Source organism: Electrona antarctica (genome assembly GCF_951216825.1).
Source record: "Electrona antarctica genome assembly, chromosome: 18".
Lineage (NCBI taxonomy): Eukaryota > Metazoa > Chordata > Actinopteri > Myctophiformes > Myctophidae > Electrona > Electrona antarctica.
In genome coordinates, this window is record NC_136799.1 from 20,713,788 (window position 1) to 20,733,744 (window position 19,957).

At 39.3% G+C, this 19,957-nt stretch overlaps 2 protein-coding genes across 3 annotated transcripts; one reads left to right on the top strand and one right to left on the bottom strand.

Annotated features, from left to right (window-relative positions):
• Nucleotides 1-542: 542 nt before the first annotated feature.
• Nucleotides 543-9,782, bottom strand: lgals3a (lectin, galactoside binding soluble 3a). 2 transcript variants are annotated; one of them, XM_079528064.1, is made up of 6 exons: nucleotides 9,651-9,782; nucleotides 9,246-9,263; nucleotides 8,362-9,102; nucleotides 5,755-5,843; nucleotides 2,545-2,701; nucleotides 543-1,457 (listed from the first exon to the last, which is right to left on the bottom strand). In XM_079528064.1, exons 2-6 carry the CDS (start codon nucleotides 9,258-9,260, stop codon nucleotides 1,302-1,304), a joined length of 1,158 nt encoding a protein of 385 aa, XP_079384190.1. In that variant the 5' UTR covers nucleotides 9,261-9,263; nucleotides 9,651-9,782; the 3' UTR covers nucleotides 543-1,301. The 2 variants fall into 2 exon arrangements, with proteins under 2 accessions (XP_079384190.1, XP_079384191.1); XM_079528065.1 differs by lacking the exons at nucleotides 543-1,457; nucleotides 2,545-2,701; nucleotides 5,755-5,843 and adding an exon at nucleotides 7,687-7,912.
• A 1,072-nt stretch (nucleotides 9,783-10,854) lies between these two features.
• On the top strand, nucleotides 10,855-19,447 carry gmfb (glia maturation factor, beta). Its single transcript, XM_079528771.1, has 7 exons — nucleotides 10,855-11,081; nucleotides 12,564-12,660; nucleotides 15,014-15,063; nucleotides 15,341-15,390; nucleotides 15,987-16,069; nucleotides 16,242-16,315; nucleotides 16,507-19,447. Exons 1-7 carry the CDS (start codon nucleotides 11,079-11,081, stop codon nucleotides 16,576-16,578), a joined length of 429 nt encoding a protein of 142 aa, XP_079384897.1. The 5' UTR covers nucleotides 10,855-11,078; the 3' UTR covers nucleotides 16,579-19,447.
• The last annotated feature ends 510 nt before the right edge of the window (nucleotides 19,448-19,957 follow it).

The window sequence follows — 19,957 nt, forward strand, 5'->3', positions numbered from 1 at the left end:
TATGTGCGCGAAAACTGATCACTAGTCAGAGCACAGATAGCTTCACAATCAGGAACAGCCCACAGCACACCCCAATACAAACCGTGTTGTAAACAAGTGTAATGATTATCAATTATCATGGAGTCGTCCACAGTACGTTTTTGTATCGAGTTTGCTTTCGTTTGTACAGTTGTACTGTACCCATTCTGCGTTCAAGGTTCAAGGTGTTTTATTATCATTCCATACAAGTACAGAACGAAATTTGATTACCCAGGTCCTAGTCAGGCAGCCGCATAAAATAAGTAAAAAACAGTAGGCCTACATCTAAAAACACTACATATAATTAAAACCTATGGTGCAAAAAGCATTTGCACAACCCACTGATATTGCACATGCCCATAAGAAGCAGCAGCACTAAAAACAGCATTAAAAAGAAACATTTCATGTGTCACGGCTCAAGTTCATAATGCAGAGTTCATGTGTATGCAACAGATCACTAGTGCAAAAGGTCACAGTTCAGGGTTAGCATACTGTGAATAAATCAATCAATCATTACCAATCAGTCATCATTTAGATTGTTATTCATTTATTTATCATATTTTCACACTGTTATGTCTTTGGCAACAAAGTACCTTCCTTCCCTTTCTTTTCTTTTTCCAATTCAAGCAAAGTAATTTGTTTCAGATTTGACTTCAACATGAAATCATATTTATTAAAACATGAGCTGATCCTCCAGTCAAAAGACCTCAGATGATCATTAATACTAAGTACACCAGGCACCAATCTTGGTCTAGAAATTATTTTAAAAAGCCTATTTTGCTTTAGGTCTACTCCAAATCCTTTGAATAAACCAGCAATGAAATAGATGGACCAAAACAACCATAAACTTGCATACTGCAAAAGAACAAAATGGTAAAATAAAATATAAATCATAATAAACATACAAACAAAATACAACATAGTACTAGTCCTAGAGGAAAAGAAATTAGGCAAAAAAAGATATATTGGTTTTAGGCACACTTCATTTCAGAGACTAATGTAAGAGACTAATGTAAGAGTTTTACGGAGTAAAATACATTTGATTATGAGTTTTTCTACCGGTAAAAATATATATCTGAACAGTGTGCTAGACCTGGGTAAATCGTGCAATGTGTGCTTTGATGAATAAGTGGCAAGTGGGCTAACGTTGCTCATTGCTGACTATGTGTCTGTCAAATTGCATCTATCATGCCAAAAAATATTTAAAAGGAGTCTAATACAGTGGAAATAATTTGTGCCCAGGTCTGCTGTTAGCACATACTGTATATTTGTTTTTCTGAAGATTAGATCATGCTTGGTGCTGCACTGTACAGGGTGACATCTCCGACCACTCGTAACAGCGTCACTTCCTCCAGTCCACCAACTCTGTGCTCGAACTCCAGTAGATGGTTGCCGTCAACAGCTACTTTAAAACTGTCCTCCTCCACCAGGATCTTCAGCTGCAGGGAAATGAACCACAGATTTGTTTTAAGGGTTTTATTTGAATGGAGAATTATAAAGACTGGGGCAAACACCACTACTGTCCCAGATTTAGAGTTGACAACTCAATATCAACTCTAGAATTATATAATATACTGAAAAATAAATATCATAAGCTACTCAACATTCCCCACTGACAGATGCCGCCCAGCCTTCAGAGTACTTCATAGTACCATATTCAAGCCAGATTCACCGCTGTGGATTAGACCTAGAATAGACTATGCAGTGGTGGGCAAGTACATTTACCCCTGTATCACCCAAGCTCATTATTTTAAAGAGTTAACTTCTGTGCAAGTCCATCCATCCATCTTCAACCGCTTATCCGTAGTCGGGTCACGGGGGCAACAGCTCCACCAGAGTGCTCCAGACTTCCCAACATTGACAGTGATTTCCTCCTGGGGGATCCCGAGACGTTCCAAGGCCAGTGAGTCGATGTGTTTCCTCCAACTGCGCCTTGGTCTGCCCCGGGGTCTCCTCCCAGTGGGACGTGCGCCGAGGACCTCCCTAGGCACACGCCCGAGAGGCATCCTAACCAGATAGGCAGCGGTGGCCGAACGGATAGCGGCGCGGTCTAGATACCGGAAGGTTCCCAGTTCGAATCAGCCGTCCGACACGTTAAAATTACCACCGCTGAAATGCCCTTGAACAAGGCATCAACCACTACGATGAAATGTGTTCTATGAGCAGGGCCTGTCTGGAAACAAGTTCTTGAGCTTAGCCCAGATACCCTGGGTAAATATAGATTTCATTTCATTTCATTTCAGATGCCCGAACCACCTAAGCTGGCTCCTTTCCAGGCGAAGGCACAGCGGTTCTACTCCGAGTCTCTCTCGTGTGACTGAACTTCTCACCCTATCTCTAAGGGAGATGCCAGCCACCTGTCGAAGAAAAACTCATTTCGGCCGCTTGTATTCGCAACCTTATTCTTTCGGTCATGACCCACACTTCATGGCCATAGGTAACAGTAGGAACGAAGATTAGACAGAGAGCTTTGCCTTCTGGCTCAACTCTCTTTTCGTCACAAGTGCAAGTGCTTCAACACATTACCTCAAAACGACGTCCGTGAGCAAACGGGAATGGTCCTTCCCTCTCCTCGGGTCCCCAGCAGTCATCCAGGTGGGAGTTTCTGACAACTTGTTGCTCATGAAATCGAGGATTTAAGTGAAAGACAACGTCTTCATCTTTGATGAAGTCAACATTAAACCTGTAAGTGAAAGGTCCATAGAGGTTAGTGCTAAAAATCAACATTTTCCTACTGGCTCAGAGAAAGAGACGACAACTGCATTGGCACACGTTCTTGTATAAAGCCATGCTTGGAGATTGTCCTAAATACATGTCATCATTTCAGATCAAGTAATTTTCCCAAATTCAAGGTACCAAAAGTTAACTCTGAACTTGGTAGATCTGCTTTTGGCTTTTGTGGCCCTAATACATGGAGTGACCTGCAAACTACAGTAAAATTGACCACATTGGTACCCTTGAGTCGTTTTAAAACCTTGGTGAGCATACAGATCCCCACAATATGTAACTGTTTTTTGATCGTTTTGAAATTTGTCTTAGCTTCCATTTGTAACCTATGAAATTGACATGTATACCTTTTGTTTTCCTTTTTCTGATCTTCTGATGTATTGTAATGTTTTTTTATACAATGTTGTATTACTCGACAACACTGAAAATGAGTTTGATTACTCAGTGTAATTTCGAGAATAAATAAAACTTGAATGAACAATAGGCCTATCTCACAGCCCTTCCCCGCCCCCTTTCCACGCCACCTTTCCAGACCTAGTGGTGTTGACGTGACGTCACTCCATAGACATTACATGTTAAAATACCTACATTCAGAAGCCATAAACAACGCTTTTTCTGAAGGTAAACTTTATTCTATTTGGTTTAGCGGTCTTAACATCTTGTTTTCTTCATAATAATATTGGTCTTTTACATTTTAACATTTGGAAACGGCCTTAAATGGTGCAGAGAAAGCAAGTAGGGATGTAGCTCTGGTCCATGAGTAAGGCTATAGAACACTCACGGGGGCGTGGCACAGTCTCCTGCGGGAGGCTTTACACTCAGTGTAAACAGGAACTGCGGTGGAGTGTTCCTTCCAGCAGAGGTGCTAGATAGAAAGCTCATGATCCATTCACGACCATTAAAAATATTCCATTCATTATGAATAATTAATATTTTATCAATACATGTGATCCTATAGATGACTATATTTCTATGCATGTTATGTATTACCACATGTTGTTCTTGCTTACTGTAAACCACTCTGGAATTAGAGCGTCTGATAAATGCCTACATTGTAATTTAACTACTAGTTTACTTCAAACATTCATTTAAAGTTAAAAAATGAATTATAGTATTTAGTATATTATACTAGTTTACTTCACAAACGTTCATTTAAAGTTTGTAAGTGCTGTTAAAAATTAAAATGCTTACTATAAAATGATAAAATCCTCAAATTCATGGTCATAAGTTCATAGAGAATAATTCATAGTGATTTTATGATATATAATAAATACTTGGTTCATGTGAGGTAAAACATGATGTGATGACTTTATTCCCTGTCACTGGACCTGCTGGATCGATCGAGAATCAAATCAAATCATGAGCTTTTTATCTAGCACCTTTGCTGGAACACTCCGCAGTTCCTGTTTACACTGAGCATGTGCAAACCAAGGGTCCAGTGAGGCTTTCCAACGTTGAAGCACTGGGCCCTAGCGGTAAGAGGAGGGACTGCAGGCGGACCTGTGGAAGTATGACGAGGAAACCCCGTGCAGCTGGGCTTTAACGTTGAACGCGTTTGCACTTCCGCATTTTGGGCACCAAATTTTGGTGCCCAAATCAAAAACGGAGGAAGTAGACGGTCCTTCCGGGTGCTTCAAAACGCCACTGAGCAACTTCCACTGACATGAATAGCGGGGGGGCGGAGCTTCGTGCCAGATCAGTCTCTATCCTTTTATATACTCTATGGTGCAAACCCCCCGCAGGAGACGTGTGAGTGTTTCTTCTTATTGTTCCTAGAGGGCAACCAGGAGGTGTAGCCCCCCCTAATATTGTATATTCATAGGAGACCATTAGGCTGCGGTAGACTTCCAAACACTGGATTTTGGCTCATTTGGAGCAGAAAAAGGACAAATAAGCGCACGTGCACGTCAGATCCACATGTAGGCTGTCTAACATGTGAGTAAAAGCAAAGACGAGGTCCCTCATTTTGTCACAGGCGGGTCGTGGAGAGAACGAGGTCCCGCATTCTTGGCATTAATACTGTTAAAACGTATTTTAACCAAAGAAAATCACTTATCGTACCTTTAAGACCTGGAGGCGTGGCCAATGCTGTTTTGCTAAGGCGTGGCCAAACAGCATTGGCCACGGATGTGTGAATCTATTTTGCGTCTGAGCATAGACATGGTAACGCCCCGCCTGCCTCTGATTGGCCTGCCAACACTGCCCATCTTGACTGTCCACTGAGGTGGATATAGCTATGCTGGATAGTCTGATGAGAGTTTACTCCGTGGTGGAAAATAATACGGTATGATACAAGAAAACTGTACATTTTATTTTTGTAGAAGAGGCAAACTAATATTGTTTATGCCGTTTGCTTTGATGGAATCATTGATTGAATATAATAGCTATAATATGATTTGGGTGTGTTCTAAATAAAGTGTTTGTGTTGATTGTGTAATTTATTTGTATGTGTACTTGAAACATTATTGTATTGTAAAAAGGTCTATTTTCCCTTTATCACTAACACTTTATTTAGAACACACCCAAATCAAATCATAGTACAACGTACATGTGTGTTCAATCAATTATTCAATCAAAGCAAACGGCATAAACAATTAGTTTGCCTCTTCTACATAAATAAAGTTAGTTACAAGGCTGCATTCTGTCACGCGTGCCAAGCTGTCATTCTCTTGTATTATTTCCCACCACGGAGTAACCTCGGAGGACAGTCAAGACAGGCAGTGTCCGTAGGCCAATCAGAGGCAGGCGGGGCGTTACCATGTCTATGCTCGGACGCAAAATAGATTCACGCATTGGCCACGCCAGGAATTAAGTTAAATTATAAGATAAGATACGTATCTTATAAGATACATGCAAAATAGTGCCCTTAGCGTCTAGAATTAAGCCTGATAACCCCAAAACACCAACTGATACATGGAGAAGTACTCCCTGAGTATTAATGTGATTAACATAAATGAAAATGTTACGTGCATTTGGTTGGTTGCACAACAGAATGAACACCATTCATACCTGTCTGCTCCAGGAATGGGCTCTCCAACTATTGTAATTAGAAGTCGAGGCATGATTCCAGCATGGAGGGGTAGATCATATGGCATCATCTGTAATAACATTTAAAATTACGATCAGCAGAACATATTTACTGTGGTTGTATAATTGGAAATAATGCTCCTCATTATATTGATGTTTTTTTCAAATTAGTATTAGTATTCATTAAGAAATAATGTTTACCATGTTCATACAATAATCCCTGTGGGTAAGAGGTTAACAGTTCACATTCAAACATTTATAGACAGAACTAATTGCCTACAGTACCAGCTCCATGTGTCATATACTGCAAAAAATGGAAACTTTACTTTACTTCAGCACTATTAAAATGTCGAACCTCGCCCACGTTCCACCATCAAACTCTCCACTGAGTCATCTTCTTAGTATAGGTCTAGGTCTCAAAACTCTCTACAAGGCACTGCAATTGGGCTGGGCAATTTCCCAAAAAAATTCTAAGAGATTTTTTATTTGATTAATCACTTAACCCTGTATTATACTATGTTGTACAGTGTCGAATGTTGTACAAGAACGTCTCATCGCGACTGTTGTGAGCTTGAAAATCTAAAGTTTTCACTATATACATGTTTTAGTCGTTCAATTCATTAACCACAATCGAGGTAAACGTTTTTAATAATTGTGTCATTGATTTGAGGGGTAACAGGAGGAACAATGTTTTTTTACATTTAGGACAAAATGGCTAATCTTACATAGAGGTGCCCACTCTTCTTGTATCCATTTGAAATACTATCACACTTATTAAAGGACCACTTCACCACTTTTCAACATCTCTTCATATAATTGGTCCTCACTAATGTTCATGATAAAACACCACCATTTTGTCCTACTCAGTCTGTGTCTCATAGGAGGGCTTTGGGCAGTTCGGACACCCGTCCACCAGTGACATCATCATTAGGCAGATTTTTTTTTAAACAAGATTTGTTTTAAAATATATTTAGATTTTTATTATCGTGAGAACGATGGCTTCAACGTTTGCATTGCAACTTTTCAGGAAAAGAAAGCCTGCCGTTTCTATTAGCTTTGATTCACCATCGATGATGTCACTGGTGGACGGGTTTCTGAACTGCCCACAGCCTTCCTATGAGACACAGACTGAGTAGGGAAAAATGGTGGTATTTTATCATGAACATTAGTGAGGACCAATTATAGGAAGAGAAGTTGAAAAGTGGTCCTTTAATGACTTGCATGAAGAACAGTGAACTAATAAATATCCAAGGCTTGTTGACAAAAACAAACTTAATGATAGGCCAAATGACAAGTAAAAAAACACAAAAACAGGTGTATATTAATATATATATATATTACATGGCTTGATTGAATGCTTGATTCTGATTGTTCAATCGCAGAATTCAGCGGTGTGTTATTTCTTGATAACAGAACGCTCCGCTCTATAACAGACCGCTGCCTAATCAAACCCTCAGAGCACCTGGCTGCAGCCGCTTGATTTACTGCCGTTTCCTGCCATGTAAACACCCACACAATGTCATTTACAGCTAAACATAGCTCTAAAAAATGTTTTTGAAAACATTTGAGTGAGAAATAGACAAAGCAGTACCAGAAAATGGAATCTATTTGATCAACTCACTTCCTTGTTTTCCGACAATGCTGCAGCTGGGCAGACGCCGGCCAGCAGTACTTATGGCACTTATGGAGTACTTTCATTACCGCAAGCAAGGAAATATCTCGTTTTGTTGTGTTTTGGGTCAATAAATTAATGTATGCATTAAGTAGCCATGTAATAAGCCATGTAATAAGCGGGATAATGTAAGCCAGGCATACATTAGCATATATATATATATATATATATATATATATATATATATATATGAGCATTTTAAGATAAATATATATACACAAAGTCAGAAACTATGGACTGGAGTCTATACAAACTGTTATTTTTATTAGATTGGTGCATATATTATTACAAAAATAAATGTGTAGTTGCATTAAAATAAAAATATCATATGTTCTGAATTTGTGTATCAAAACCTCTGAGTGCATGAATTCAGTTAAACCACAAGCTGATTCTGGAAGGGGAGGTCCTTGGCCGACTGAATATCTGAGGTCATTGCTTTCAATAATATGGTGGATAACCGTATCTGGGCTGAAAAAACAAGAATACATGTTTGATAACTAAATATTCCAATTGTTGTTGCTTGAATATTGCTTGCTTTGCACACCCAAAGGCCAAGACCACAAGACCCAAAAGAATCCCATTATGCGTCCACCGTCACCATCCTGCCACTATAGTATCCAAAGAGAATGGGAAACCAACTTTTTGTCTTAAATGTTTGAAAATCATCAGTCACATTCAGCATGTTACCAGGGCCATAGGCAGTTATATATTATTTATTTATTTTTGTCCAGAAAATGCCTGTTGCTGTATAGACAACCTTAGTAGCCAGCACAGTAATTTTCCTGTTGGAATTAATTTCCCATCCTGCATTCGAAAAAGACCCCCACACCAAGTATGCTTACGGTTAGGCACACCGCAACATATATACCAAGAAATGAAAAAAGCAAATTAAAACAAGCACAAGCATTAATACTCACCAGCATTCCTCCAGGAGCTGGTGGCCCACCAAATGGGTTCATTGGCCCAGGAGTGAAGGGACCAGGAGCGGGTGGGAAGCCTCCATTTCCAGGTGGACCCCATGAACCGGTGGGTATTGGAGGAAAGGCTCCACCAGGGAATCCAGAGAATGCACCTGGACCAGCTGCAGGGGGGAAGGCACCCGGGCCTCCGGGTCCATACATCCCATTGCCTCCTCCAAACTCACTTCCTGGGAAAGGCACATTAGGGTAAGACCCGGGTGGTGCTCCAGGGCCCGAATGAAAGGCTCCAGGTGGATACGGTACAGGGCCTCCAGGCAGCTGTCCCGGAGCTCCTTCAGGAGGGTGTTGCCCGGGGAACTGACCAGGAGCTCCAGGGCCAGATGGATATTGTCCAAAGGGGAACTGCCCTGGAGCCCCTGGTCCAGATGGATATTGTCCAGGTATCCCAGGACCCGTTGGGAACCCACCGGGTGCTGAAGGGGCTCCGGGGTATTGCCCTGGTGCTCCAGGACCTGACAGGAATGGTCCCGGACCTCCAGGGAACTGTCCTGGTGCCCCTGGGCCGGATGGTCCTCCAGAAAACTCACCCGGAACAGAGGGCTGGGTTGGGGCACCAGGGGCTGACCCAGGCCATCCTGGATTGGTAGGAGGAGGGGGGTTACTGCCAGGAACAGATGGGTTAGTGTTTCTTATTTTATTTGCCTGGCTTGGGGTGTCCTCTCCCAGGGCATCTGCCAGCTGCACAGAGAATGAGAAGGGAAGTGATTTGCTTTGATCTCTCCATATTTCCTTTTAGTTATTTAACAATTAGATATCAATAAATCACCGATATTCCTAAATATATTAAAACTTTGGATAATAATACAATCATTTGAACTCACCGAGAAATCTGCCATGATCTAAGACAACAGAAAACACAACAGACACAACAACTAGTCGTTAGTATTTATTATTAGACAATTAATAACTAGCTAACAACTCTTGAAGGTGTGTCACACTCAGGCTGTATGAGTAATGTTTCAAGTATTTCCAATAATATCCCGAAAACAACAGCAGTTATGTTAACATTTAGAGATGGACTTCCTAATATATGATATACTAATATACTGATGATAGATTTTTAACAGCATATTCAAACACATAAATATAAAAACTTATCTAACTGGTGTTACATACTTGCTAACTAGCAAGCTAGCTGGTTAACGTTAACGTTAGATGATTAGCTCACTTTATTATTTTTGCTACATGGCTGCTCAAAAGTACATTAAGTTTAATGTTCATATTACCCCTCCACAAAACGAACTCCTTTCAAACGATAGCTGGCGACACTGCTAAATTTCTCCCGTTGTGAGTGACTGACAGGTAACTATAATGGTAGCCAGCTACTTACTTTAGCTGTAGCATACTACAAATACTGTAGAGGCATAGGGTATATTTTGCCTGTAATTTTTCTTATTACTTTCAGTTCAGATTCAAGACTCAGAATCTGAATTATTTTCTGTCAGGTATTTACGCACATATTACGAGGAACTATATGCACAGTAAGTTCTCAATATGATAAGAGTCAAATGGGCAATATGGGGACATAAATCTATACATATTATTCTACCGTAATTAATTGCACAATTTACACACAAAATATAATTTTGCAATAATAATAATAATCTGTCAGTTTGTATCTTAATTGATCTTAAGTAGCAATTAAACTATTAATTATTACACTTCAAATCATATACGCATGTGAGGTGGTGTCTTAATAGTTTATTAAAAGGCAAAACATATCCTATGATCATGCAGCTCGCCTCGCATGGGCTCGTCAAGCCTGACGTATTCATTCCAAAGGGTGGGGGCGTTCTGTGCTATTACAGTAATCCAGAAAATGGTGCACTTGAATTTCTTTTAAATTGTATTATTCTATACACTAAATTCTTTATACACAAACAAAATGCACTAACCCACTTAATTTTACTGCGGTAACGTTTTGCCGTAGTAAACAAAAAAATAAAATAAAAATAAAAACTACTACAGTATACAGCTGTATTAATTAATTAATTAATTTTAAGATGAATTCCTGTTCTGTCTATAGAAGTGTCTATTTGTACGTCTCTAAATGTTTTGATGATTTGAACATGGTGGACCCTATTGGAAACAAGTGTAATGCTTAATTGGGTCGTTCACTCACAGTTAACAGCCTTTGTATTGAGTTTGTGCTTGAAATGTACTGTAATTCTGCAAACTGTTAATAAATTCTTCAATCAATCAATCAATCAATTGTCTTTCCCCGAACCTCGATGTAATTTTGTTATATTGTTATATATTGTTTATCTATATGTTTGTCTTGTTTTTATTTTCTGTTTTTGTTGCTTGTGCTGTACATTTTGCCAGAATTGTCTCAACTCATCTGTATCATATTTCTTCTTAAAACTAAAAAAAAGAGCCAGCGTAGAACAGAGAAGCTGTTTTGATTGATTGGCACGTCGTCAAGTGCAAGTGGGGCCAGAGTTAGCCTCGGTCCCAGGCTTAATATCTGCGAAAAGAAAAGAGGGCCAGAGTGGGACAGACATTTATTATTGGAATTTGGAAATTATTTTTCCTCGAGTGGGATTGGTCAAAGTAGTCACAAGATGTGTTAGGGAAGTAAAACACACACACACACACACAGCCGCCTCCCTACCACCACCCGCAGCAGAGCAGACCCAAGCCCAGTCTTCAAAATGGTAAGTTATTGAAGTTGCAGGCGAGAGAATGAAAATATAGCTTTAGTTATGAAATCCGCTGTTCTGGTCAATCATTTTCAACGTATACTAATTGTTATTGTAGAAGTTGTGAGCGTTAGCCAGACAGTCTCCCTCCAGACTCAGTTCCACGGTCTTCCATTCCACCCTATGTTCATTTTGTGATCTGCTGCAACACGTCTTGGTATGTTGAGTTAGCTAATAAGCTAGCTTGCTTATCAGGATAATAATCTCATGGGTTTTTTGTCTGAGCGTGTTCGTGACAGTTTGACAGGTGCTGATCAGAGCTAATGGGATGTTTCCATCCCGTTTGTGTGACGAGTTTTCAAGTGAGCATTCATCCCAGTCAGTTAAAAAATAAGCTAAAGTTAGCATAGTTTATTTCCTGTCTGAAATAGCTAGCTGTCTGTCACTAGATGGAGGAATTCGGGTAGCCAGTGGCCACCTCTGGACGTTTGATCTCGAAGGAATGCCTTTTTTATATCTGTAGAAATCTGTCTCTTGAGCTTGAAGAAATCTTTACTACCGCCTGTTCACAGGAAATGTGTGCCATAGAATACTTTGATGCAGTGAATGAATGCAGAACACCACCTCCCTCCCATGCAGAGATTATTATGTGGCTTTGTGGTGGAATTTGTTGAGAGGCAAGGAAATAATACAGGAAGCTGCATAGGATTCTGTGACTGTACAAAGTCAAAAAGTGCAATGAACCGTTTTTAAAACATTAGCCTATACATTTAAATTCAGTGTCATCAGAACTTGAAGCTATCTGGCAGCCTTACTATGTTGACTCCTAATTTATTGAACACACTAAAGGTCTGAGGTAACAAATGTACAGTCCTATAGTGTATCTGAATTTCAATTCAAGTAAGTTCTAGGTAAATTCTCCCTGCACTGTCCATTTACACAACATGTGATGCGTTACTGTGAAAGTGTGAATCTGTAAACTGCCAGTATGTCCCTTGCAACATTTCCAACAAGACTTATCCTTTGCATTTTCTCGTCCTGTCAGTCATAGACTTGAGTCCAATTAGTACTCCATCGTTCTCTATGGTACAACCACATTACTCACTAGAGAGAACTGATTTGTCACGTTTCATGGTTGAAAATGTGTTCTATTGGGCACCTTGGCCGGCAGTCTGAGTCTGGCAGTGTGCCGCGGGTTCGACTCCCGATCCCGACGGCCTTTACTGCATGTCACTTCCCCATTTCCTGTCAGCCTCTTGTCCCTCCTACTGTCCCTCTATAAAATAAAGGCGAAATCCGAAAAAAAACAGTAAAAAAAGAAAATGTGTCCTATTCAGTGAGAGACGTGGTTGTGTCAACTTGTGTGACGGTAATACATTTAATTCATTTTATTTATATTGCATTTTACTTTTGAAAATAAATCTCAAAGTGCTACAGAGTACTGGATAAATTTCACTTTAACTCTCACATACCTTTGCTCATCTTCCTTCTATACAGAGTGAATCACTGGTGGTGTGTGATGTGGATGCAGATCTGGTCAAAAAGCTGCAGGAGTTCCGTTTCCGGAAGCAAACCAACAATGCTGCGATCATCAGTAAGTATTGTCATTATGTTTCAAAGCCATGGGGAAAACACACAGATTTCCCCTCTGGTAATAATACTGTCATAGCACGGTTTTCAAAGTTGTAAAAGTAGGCGCTACACCCGACAACATTGGAAAATTAAACGGAATCGGATTGGAATATTATGAAGGACTGAACTGATGATCCAACTGAACACAATGTTGCATACCCAGATATCTTCCATCCAGCCATCTTCCACTAATCTAATTGAGTCGCCTGATACTTACACTTTCTATAGGTACCGGTATGATCAATTAGGTTTGCCATATCAGAAACATTCACATTAATTAATTGATGTATTCCATGGTGTATTCCATGTACATTACATTTGAGACAGGAGCAGCACTAAAGTTTACAGTTTGCAGACACTTTGTTCTTCTAATCTGTTCTGTCTCTGTTCTGGAAAAAAATCACACCCGTGTGTAGTACGTGGTGCAACTCTGAGTTGGGGCCCCCGGAACTTCCAGACCCGCAGGAACGTGCTCAGGGTGCCGGCCCGGTTCCGGCGAGCCGCCCCGCGTCCAAAACAGTCGAGAAATGACAGTTACCATGTGGGGGTCCCCGGAACATCCAGACCCCCATTGCAAGTTGCAATGAGTTGCATTGCAATGAGTTGCATTGATGTGGTCTACCTTAAAAACCGTTTTGTCCCAACCCGACCCTTTGGTGTGGTTTGGGCTTTGTCATCAAAACCAGCAAAGGAGGGACTGAATCATTAATAGTCAGCAACTCAGCATGTCTGTTTTTAACAGAGAAAAAAAGACTTAGGGAAAGGCAGATAACAAGTTTTCAATAGTTCTACAGATGTTGGATATCTACAGGGTAACTCATCTATCTGTCTACTATGAGATTAACATTTTCTGTTGCTCAAAACATTTGGGAACATGCTTACCTCAGATGATTAGAGGGGATCGTTTCATATATTTATGTCTACTGTGTTCTTTTGGTAGAGACTGAGAGAGAGATACAGAAAATCATAGGCTAGCATTACTGGAGTGATGAGAACAGCAATTTTAGCAAAGTATTTTTTTGACCGGACATTAAGCAGTTATGGTCCCTCGTCCAGGTGAGGGAATAACATTGTATAAAGTAAACCCTTCCTTGATGTGCCTTTTAGAAGGGCACATAACTCTTGTTCTATTCAAATAGAGCTGCTTAGTGGCCAACCATTGAAGACAGTCAAGACACAGGCTGCTCCCAAGACTGAGTGTAGCAGGAAGTAGCAAGAAAAGACCAAGTGCATGAAGTAAAATTAACCTGTAGAAATTAAACTATGTAGTCAGTAGTGCTATATCCCTTTTAAAACTTGATATTAAGGGATACTGGTGGCTAATATAGATGTACAGTATGCTTTTAAGTGAGAAAGAATCAGGCATGGTGTTATAGCTGCCAGCTTACACCTCAGCATGGCCTCAGTTTCATTAGTCAACATCAACCTGCACTCCTGTATAGGTAGCATTGATGGTAAATTGGATTATGAGTGTGTGTAGTCGAAGCATTTCTATGGTGTGGTTGACACAAAAGCTGACTTATATGCCTCTTTTATGTGGGAGCCAGTCACCCAGTGATGTCATGACATATTTTTATTTGTGTTTTTTCTATTAATTTGGTCATTAAGGTCCACAGAATGAGAGGTCTGCTCTGCCGGAAACGTTGCGAAAGAAAAGTTATGGCCATTTTTGTATACCACACCATAGCAAACATTTCCACATTTCATTATGCTATAAGTAGCATGTGACATAATATCAAAATAGGGTTTTCATGATTCTGAATCCATTCCAAGCATTCGTTTTTCACGAAAAACACTCCTTGGCCTAAAACCAGCCATGTGATGAGGTAAGCACATTTGGGCAAGTGGATATGGCTGAATTTAGGCCAAGGAGTGTTTTTCGTGCAAAACTAATGCTTGGAATGTATTCAGAAAACCCCCTAGTTTGACATGCTACCCCTAGTTTGTCACATGCTACTTAAAGTATGATGACATGTTGCCTTATATTGGTTGTCTATGGTGTGGTATATAAAAATGGCCATAACTTTTTTTCGCGACGTTTCCAGCAGAGCAGACCTCTCATTCTGTGGACCTTAACAAGTGAATAGAAAAAACACAAATAAAAAGTATGACATCACATCTATTCCTTGAGCTTTTTGGCCTGTGGCTCCCCGGCTAGTATGAACAAATGCATATACTTGAAAATCAGGACACATTTAGTGAAATAAAACTAAAGAAATTGACCAGACTATGTATGTATGTGTGTGTATATATATATATATATAAATAAAGAAAACAAACGTTTTCATGCCAACATTTTCTTTATTCCTTCACAGTGAAGATTAATGAAGACAAACAGCTTGTGGTTCTCGATGAAGAACACGAGGCAAGTTTGATACCTCTTGCATTACAAATTGTATTCAGTATCACAGTGAGGCTGCATTATTAACATTTTTGTAATTTTTGAATACTGTACATACTGTACCAGACCCCAAAAGGGGTTCCGGTCCAGAAGGGTTAAAACGCCAAAAGGGGTTCCCGTCCAGAATGGGGAACTTAATGGCAAAACAATTATTTAAAAAAGGAACCCAATACTGAATCACATACAAATTCCCACTTAACTGTCTACTGTCTTAATCTTTTTATTTTGTTTTGTTTTTTAGGACATTTCGCCTGATGATCTAAAGGATGAATTGCCTGAAAGGCAGCCAAGATATCCTTTGAATTAGAGTTGAATAAAACAAATGCAGGAGGAGGCGGACAGTGGTGCAGCACGGACATTTAAGCCTTTTATTAGGTGCTAATATACAAGAAAATGAAAGTGCACCACGATGACAATCTGTGGCACTTTTGATCTTCTAACGATAGGTAACTTGTAACGTTTTCTTTTCAAGGCCCTTGAAAAGAACTTCAGACTCTCAACTCCTCACACTGATGATGAAGGCTGGATAGCCGAAACGTCTGCTATTTGTGATGTAGAAAATAAAACTGTTAAAATCCATTCTTACTACTTTTCTACTTTTCATTTTCTGCCTCTGCAATGCAAAGAGCATTGATATACTCGGTAACATGTATTGATTATCCAATACTCAAAGTGATAGCCCTATTTTGGGTGATTCCCCCCCCCCCTGAAATATAGAGCTCACAAGCTCTTTTCATGTGACAAAGCATAGGGCTTAAGTGCTATATGCAAACCTGAAGGTAAATATTCTTAGCCAACTTGTGCCAGGGTTGCCTTACTGTTCTGTTTACAATGGTATATTACTGTCTTAAGTATGAAATGAGAGAATTTTCCTTAACCCCAGACACATTTGTCGTGTACAGTTATAAATACGAACATGACGATGGACGTGTTTCTTATCCCCTCTGCTTCATCTTCTCAAGTCCAGTGGGTAAGAACACTTTTAGAACTAAATCTGTACTGAAGGGGGGGGGGGGGGGGCTTAAAACACACACACACACACACACACACACACACACACACACACACACACACACACACACACACACACACACACACACACACACACACACGAGAATCATGTGTGTATTTTTTTTTATTAGGTTGCAAACCAGTGCAACAGATGATGTATGCTGGAAGCAAAAACAAACTGGTGCAAACCGTTAACATGACCAAGGTTAGTAAACTATATCTGCATGCTAGCTTAATGTATTATTTATTATTATTATTATCGCTACCAGGCCGGGAGGCAGAGATTATGTTCTCTGGTGCGCTTTTTTGTTATTGTATAGTGATTTTGAAAATATTCAAAATAATGTTTACAAAGTGCTTCAATCAAATAAATTGTTTAACTTGTTTTGTTACTAGGTGTTTGAGATCAGAAACACAGAGGACCTAACAGAGGAGTGGCTTAAGGAGAAGCTTGGCTTCTTCCGTTAAAGGGGACAACTTCCAGTGGACTGAGGTGCCAGCCAGGATGAGGATCAACATTGCACAACTTGTTTTGTCTCTTGGGAGAAAACACCACAGTTTATGGTTCCCTCCCCTGTACCAGCGTTGGGTTAAATAGTATTTGTATTTGTAAGTACTTCCGATTGTTTGGTTTTGTTTAAGTGCCAGATGGGTGGGGTTTGCCATTTATGGTAGTAATAAAAGGTCTGCCAGAAAGTTTACTGAGGAAAATACTTGAAAGTCAGTTTTCTGTGACTAATACTCGGAAATCGTGGTAAATGGTGGAAATCCCAGCCATCTGGTATGGCAAGCAAAGTTAAAGCAAATTAAGTATTATTTGCTAATATTGTTTGACCCAGTTATCCTTTGTACCACTACCTACCATGAAATCTCTTCCATGTGCCAGTTTGTCAGTAATGAATTAACACTTTCATGCATATTCAAGTGGAGAAAAAAATACTAGACTTTGTTCATCCCTCCTAAGCATGTGCATTCAAAACAAATGTTTAAAGGCATTTCCTGGCATTATAACAACTCAAGCTTCTCTTGATATTTAGTTTACACACAGTATATCTTTTGGTAACTGTGAACCTATTTCTTTAGCGTAGCTTTGGTTTTTCTTGTCTACAAATCACTCTATTTGAGGGAGCGGTAATTTTAGGAATTTATATTTTATAGTATTAACAGATGGTATTTAGAGTTATAAATGTGGTAGCATTCATTTTTGATGGTGTTCCTGATAATGCACTTCACACTGACATTTGAACAATCATAGCTACAATTCAAAGATTGCGATTGACTTTTTTTTCCTATAAAGATCTGTCAGTGGTTGTTATAAAAGGCACAATACTTGGCACAAAACGTGAAATAAATATTACAGGAGATGAAACACAAATTCTGCAAATGTTGACAATTGGCACAGCAGATGCGTACTGGTATTTGATGTTTTAAGCCCAATTTATGCTTTGGCAAAAAGGGTGTTGTGCAACGTTTTTCAGAAATGCAATGTCTTCATCGATAATTACGTACTTTTTACAGAAAACTGTCACGTGGACACATTTGTAATGACATTGTCAAACGGACATGATACTCCAAAGCATGAATTAGCCTTTATGCTGTCATGGCCCATGCATGTACCTGCTTAAGTGGATAGCTGTCCAATGTTGTATTGATAGTGATTCTTTCTACCTGGGACAGATAGTCTGCAAAGCAGCATCCTGCTAGAAATACAATAAACTTGTTGGACAATTTGTCTAACAAATGACTGTCACATCTGCAGTGTGAGTAATGACAAAATAGCAGTGAGGTAAAAAGTATATTTTGCCATTGACCTGCATCTTTTTATAGTGCACACATTGTTTCCAATTAACATTCCTGAAAGCTGTTATACCAGTGGCAATAACTTGATATTGACAAACAAATCTCAGTCTATATAAATTTTACTTGACAATGTTTGACAGTGCTGAAAATACTGCGCACGGAATTCCAAAGTCTTTTGGGAGATTAAGCTATTGTGCATTATAGCTATTACTGTTAATGTTTATGAATGTTGTACTAATCCTTATGTAAAGTTACTTTGATTGCATTGTAGTCGTCATAGCCTTGAGGCGTGCAGCTTTGAGGATGACCTTGATATCTCTAAATGACACTTTTGCTCAATATTTAGACTTGGTATAAAAAGACGGCATCCAGTAATTGTTTTTACTTACACACTGTACATAAAAAAGGAGCTTGACAAGAATTCCAAGTGAATGCTGTCTAATGTCTATCCATGAGACTACTACATCAGAAACACAAGTGAGGGATCTGGCTGTTTTGAGATGCCTTTAGGTAGGAAATGTGCCACATTTACAGTAGTATGTCATACTACTTATACCTTGTCCTACTTATACCTTGTCCTAAATCGTTTTATTCTATTTTATGTACTGTAATTGTGAGGCCAAATTGAAAGACAAATTGAACAACCCCCTCAAAATATAATAGTGGTTATTAACCGGTAAGAGGTCATTGAAAGACTGCTTCTTAGGTGCGTTCCGTGTTGAAACTGAGGTTATGCACGGGGTACCGACTACCGAGGCTAGGTTTCATAACATTTCATAGCATTTGAAATGCCCTTGAACAAGGCATCAACCACTACGATGAAATGTGTTCTATGAGCAGGGCCTGGCTGGAAACAAGTTCTTGAGCTTAGCCCAGATACCCTGGGTAAATATAGATTTCATTTCATTTCATTTCACATCAAGTACACATGGAACCTGCTATTGTAAATGTTAACGAATGCATTGTCTTCAATTGTCTTCTGAACTGAGACTTTTTCGGAATGTTCCAAAACAGTAAAATTGACGATATTGTGGCCTAACTTGATACCGATTGTAATATCACCTTCACATTTGCAGTGAACTAGTTTTTCTGTGAATGCAAAATGCTTTATATTTGCTAAAAGCAAAATTCTTAATCTGTCTAAATTTGGTGAGCTACTGCAAAACTAGTGTCTATCTTAACAAATGACATACCATAACCCTGATAAGTTTCCCAGCAAAGATCCAGGCATGTTTTTTCTCTTATCTGCATATTCTTTATAAAAATAATAAGAATTTATCTTAAATTATTTATTTAAACATTATAATTAATTTGTACATCTGTGGATCTGATACCTTTAGTTTCTTTGCAGATAATTTCTCTCCTATCTATCCGGCCACCATCTTCCTGTTTCTGGCTTTACTTTTGAATGAAACTACATGAAATATGTAACATTACCAGCTGCCTCATGGCATCAGTGAAACTTGTGAAATATTTGTATTTTTCCATACTTTATACAATGTCTAATGATGTCCCAATAAAATGAAAGTGATGTTTAGCCTTTTGATTGCTGGTCATTTTAAGAAATGCATTTATTGTATTACTTAATTTAAATAGACATTTTCACACAGATCAAAATATAATGTTGTGTTGTGCATATCGTATGTCATTTTTGGGCTTCCTTAAATAGTCTTGGCACATGAAAATCCTCATTTTATTTTGCTGCTGTAGCTGAGTGATCTGTAAACTTGCAATAGGGATGAGCACGTAGCTGCACGTTCGTACCCGGGGAGCGTTCGTTTTGGTCCACGTTATTATTCCCACTTTAAGTATTACTAGTAGCTACAAATGACCTGACGCTTTTTTTCTTCTTTGCTTTCTTCCTAACTTCCGACTTGTCTGTGACATCATCGTATATTTTAGTCAGTCAGTGTACGTAAGTGTGTTTACACGGAAACGATGCAAAGACGCATTGTGAGTTGATTTGGAGCAGCTACATGCATCATTGCGTCTTTGCAACGTCATGTTGCAGGCTTCCATTGACAATGAATGGTAGACTGCATCGTTT